At 37.0% G+C, this 4,897-nt stretch overlaps 1 protein-coding gene across 1 annotated transcript in view; it reads right to left on the bottom strand.

The window, feature by feature from the left end:
- Positions 1-1,315, bottom strand: part of LOC123038297 (uncharacterized) — a 6,281-nt gene extending 4,966 nt beyond the window's left edge. The window contains 2 exon segments of the mRNA XM_044462158.1: positions 914-1,143; positions 1,306-1,315. Of these exon segments, the coding sequence (XP_044318093.1) occupies positions 914-1,143; positions 1,306-1,315 (240 nt within the window).
- Between the last annotated feature and the right edge of the window lie 3,582 nt (positions 1,316-4,897).

Genomic DNA, 4,897 nt, shown 5'->3' with positions numbered 1-4,897 from the left:
TATAGTGTTACTATTCATCACCCAGGGTGCAGAATAATTAATTTTCACCCAAGGTAATCTTACGATCATTTCATAATTAAATTACGTTTGGAATTCAAATAGTCACATTTCTATCGATTCACGACTAAAATTTAACATAAGAAAATAAAAATATAGGTCATAAAATAAGAAAATTTACAGTTTATGTGTATTTTACACTATGTTTTTACATTTGTAATTTTACATAACATAAAATATTTTTTCGATGATTATATATTTTATTACGGTCTCTTTTTACTTCAGAAATAAGGAAAAATTTACGGAACGTAAAATTACGGTCCATTGATGGTAAAATAGAGGGGGTGAAGAATAACTATTCCTCACCCAGGGTGGCGAATAGTCAATCCCTAGTGTTACTATATCAGGGTATCAAGGGTTAGAACACATAAACCTATGATATTGCTGCTGTTGAGATATGTATCAAACTATTGGAATCAAATTTAACCATGCAACTATATCAATAAGGGCCCGCAGTCTGCCTGGAAGGTGCATTATGGAAGCTGCTTGCATTAATCCAGAATAGATCTTGACTTCGGCCAGAAGTAGAAACTATTTTTTTCATATAACCTCTTGTACTAATTACAACTAGATGTTACTCACAGAGTGAGTTTGTTATCTGCTGTGCTACTCGACTAATCCTGCTGAGCTTAATTCCATTTACTTGGTGTGTAGTTAGTAGTTACGCGCTTATAGGGATAAACTTTGCTTCACTCAAACTGTTTTCATCCAAGAGTAATGATAATCAAGCTATGCTTATTTAAGAACCACCAGAGCCATATCGACCAACATATTAATTTTTCATATTTGCTAGTGTAAATCCTTAATACACAAGGCCTCACATACAAGACGAAGAAAAAAAATGTCGTATACATACCTTTTCAGTGAGTACTTGGCAGTTAGCGCTGGAGCGAGAGAAGAGAAGGTTGCGGTTACCATCCACAGAGTCTCGAGCAGCAACTACGCCGTACACATAGAGTGGCCAATTCAAGCTGTCATCTAGATCAAAGATTTTGAAGGAGTAGATCTGCAATACCTCGGTGGCGAAGCCGGAGTATGGGATGATACCAGGAGCAAAGGAGGTAAAGTACATAGGAGACAATGTGGCTGCAACATCAATATGTGTGTAGTGTTATATAAATGTACAAATTACTAAACCAAGAGAAGTGCAATATTTTACTATACAAGAAGGAAAGCAGCATGTAATATGATTGCATTGACTGAGAAATGCATATTAAGAAACAAAAAGGAACCAAAAGCAGGAAATACATGAGCACATAGGTGCTACCCTCACCGACATCAAATCGGAACATCCACTTGCGAAACTGTGCACTTGTGTGTATTTGTGTAGGTATATAGTTGTTTCACCATCCGTATCACTGGTGTATTTCCTTTCAAATGCACTGTAGTCCTGATTTTACTTCCTTAATCACTGCCTTCCAACAGCTACTCCTATTTGACAACTTATTGTCTCCATGTTTGGATGATACGGTTCGTTAGGCCTCTGAGAGACATATGTATATGATCAATCAATACCCTTGGTAATTACTCACTTGTCTTTACAGTAAACTAGTGGCTGGGGCGTGCCATTGGCACGCCTCCTGTGCGTTCATGTGCGCACTTATCTAGCTTACGCACATGCATGAGTCTAGGTTGATCCTTGATGGCACTTATATACAACAAAAGTGATTTGGCTACAGGTGAATATAGCTATTGGACATGATGAGGGGTGCTCCTCTGGTCGCGCTATCGTGCGCACTAATCATGTTGCCACAGTTGTTTACGCCTATTGGTAGCAACAAAAATAGCAGCTCCTAGAAACCTATGTCATGGCTCTTTTAAATCACATTCATACACCTCTTATCAAGAGACTGAACAAATTATTCATTGCCAAACCAGAAAGTGCCATTCATGCACATCAGGAAAGAATATTCATAACTAAAATAGCACCTCACATTAAGATGAGTCAACTGCTATGAACCAAAAAACTCAGGTGGTACTACTTCAATCCTACTATAGACTACAACCCTGTCAGTGAACTATGGGAAGAAGAAAAAAGCGAGCAACAGCCGATCATCTTCAAAACATAGAAGAAACCGGGTCATTTAATTGAAAAAATGGGGCAGTAGAACCCTCACCTCATAATGGACCTTGTGTTTCTTGTCTCTCATGCGGGTTCTGCAGAATAAGATTGTATAACCAATCAGCAGGAAGTCAATCTTAGTTGCACATAGAAAAACATTTATTTGGTGGAAGAACCTTGTATGGTGACTATTGTTCTATTTAAGAAATAATATATTTGTAAGAAAGAGAAACATCTTTCTCCAAACAAAAAGGAAAAGGTAAAATATGATGAACACTGGAACAAAATATTATCTTGCATCACATGAAACAAATAAAGACAAGTCAAAAAGCAGTACAAATACACCCAGATAATGAATAGCTATATTAAATCTCACAGAAAAGGTTCTTCAGAAGTATAGATGTTTAGAAAAGCACATACTACTTTGTCTTCTATTTATTTCTTAACATAGAGGACAATGCAGAGCATATAAGCAAATAAATAAGCACAAAGTTGCTCCATTTTCCATGAATAACAAAACAAGGAAATCTTGACATCCTCGACTCAAACATCAGAAATCACAAATTTTAAAATAAATCAATGTTAAAAACTTCTCTGAACCCAAAGGATTTCTTTTTCTTGATTGCGATGGAAATCCATGTGCGCATTCATCATGTACTAACCCAGTGAAGAACAAATACAAGTACAATCATCATTGTTATAGTACGTTCCAGTGAAAAATAGGAGGGGGGCATCATGTGGTGAAACCATAGTGGAAGAACTTAATAATCAAATAACAAAAGTATTGGAGCCTTCCATTCGTTTTCTTTCTCTTCCATGATCATCTCTAATACGATAGGCATATTCCTTGTCAAACTGAAACGAAAATTACTGAGACACAAATTAACAAAATGATTTGATCACTCAAATCTATAAAGCAATAATTTCTTCACTCCCATTATTATGGCATCCTAAAAGTTAAAACATGTGAAATTAGTAATAAGCCTGCTATAACACCAAACGGCGTAAGAGTTGGTACTGTCTAACCCAAGCAAAAAAATCATTTGCTTTTGGGACCATCATCCAAGTACCAATATCCTCTGTTACAAAATGCTCTTTACAAGTCTAAATTGGTTTTATTAAGTATGGTGTGTTTATTCGGTGTTCGATTTAGCTACTCGATGCAAATCTAGAAGTTGTGTAATACCTGATAATGCGAGGAGATTTTTCAGTATGAATGTATGATTCTTACAGAACTGAGTTGAGTAGTTCACTCATGGCCCTTGAGCATGTAACATTTGAATCTCTCTAAGCTTCAGGTTGGAAGGATCAGTGATAACCAAAATTTGAGACCCATGCAGCTACAAAGGCAAATATTGTAGCTCTCGTTTGAAGGGAAGACACCGTAACCGGGTATAGCTAGATATTTAAAAAATAGTTCAGAGAATTGCAAGACTTAAGTTGCGCAGTCAGAACAATTTTCTCAAAACAATGTGCTAAAAATGAAAATGCGTAAAACTTGCTTGCTTAAATGTTGGTACACCAATGGTTCATTGTCCTGATCCATTGGGATTTAAATAAAATGCTAGTATATCATGGTCCCAGACCTCATCATCATTACTGGAAGAATCACAACGTGCTGCAAGCATACCTGGAAATGAAGTTTGTAACACGGTAGTTCAGATTTTAGCCAGCCTAGCAAATTTCACACCACAAGAGCACTAACCATACCAAGAGTTGACCACACAGTGACTCAGTAACAACAAACTATACTAAACATAAATGGTGCAACATATACTACATTTTGTCTTTCAAACAATGTCGGTGCGGGACTTGCCTGAGGAATCAACGCTTCGACGCTCTGCGCATTATGCCATCACCTGTTCTAGAATCAAACTATGATCAATTCTGTAAAGAAATTAGTCATTGATCAATTCACTAATTAGATGGTTTAATGGAAAAATATATATACCAGTGAGTGTCAGACAGCCTCCTGTCCTTCCGAATAGGCCTCTGCCACTCCTCGATCAGACTTCCACTTCATGTATTCTACACACAGGCACAACAAAGCTTTAAGAAATGTCAATCTTCATCAGCAAGTGATCCTTGGAAATCCTATAAAATTTCAGATAGAAGTGTGAAATATGAAGAACCATTTTCTAACAACATTTCTCCACCCTTCGTGACAGAAGAAACTTGATAATGATACCAAATAAGGCATAAAAAAGTATTTGCTAGAATTACTAACCCTGTATGCGAGATGGAGCATAATGTTATCAGGGTGCCAACAATGCCTACTGGTCCTGAGCCAGAACAGTTCTAAAGGCGGCCATCAATTCTATAGTTTTTTCTCCTTGAAGTGGTATGTATGTGATTTCTAAACATGTTGACTTTTCGTAAAATTGTTCACTAGACATCTCAAGTGTGCTGTTGCTCAGTTTTGGAGGGAAAGAGAGAACACATCTTCTCAGGTTGCAGCCTAATGGTTCAAGTCATTCTGTTGAAATTCTTCAGTTCCTAGAAGATTTCAGTTTAAATGTAAAAGATTCAGATTTGTTAATTTGTGAACTAAGCAGACCAGTTATTTCCTTTCTTCCTCTCTCCCTAGTATGGAGCAGCAGCAAGAAGTAGTACTGAGCAGACTGAAGTGATCTAGTACTGAATCTCTACTCCTAATGGAGCAGTTGATTGAAGGGTATACTAACCAGGCATAGTGTGATATATCTTGACCAGGAGTGCTACCCTGTTTTCCCTATTATCACTAGTAGAAAAAGGATCAAACGTGAAGCACATTAGCGC

Source organism: Triticum aestivum, chromosome 2A (genome assembly GCF_018294505.1).
Source record: "Triticum aestivum cultivar Chinese Spring chromosome 2A, IWGSC CS RefSeq v2.1, whole genome shotgun sequence".
In the NCBI taxonomy this organism is placed as follows: domain Eukaryota; kingdom Viridiplantae; phylum Streptophyta; class Magnoliopsida; order Poales; family Poaceae; genus Triticum; species Triticum aestivum.
Note: the sequence above shows the minus strand (reverse complement) of the source record. Positions and strands in the feature narration are given on the sequence as shown.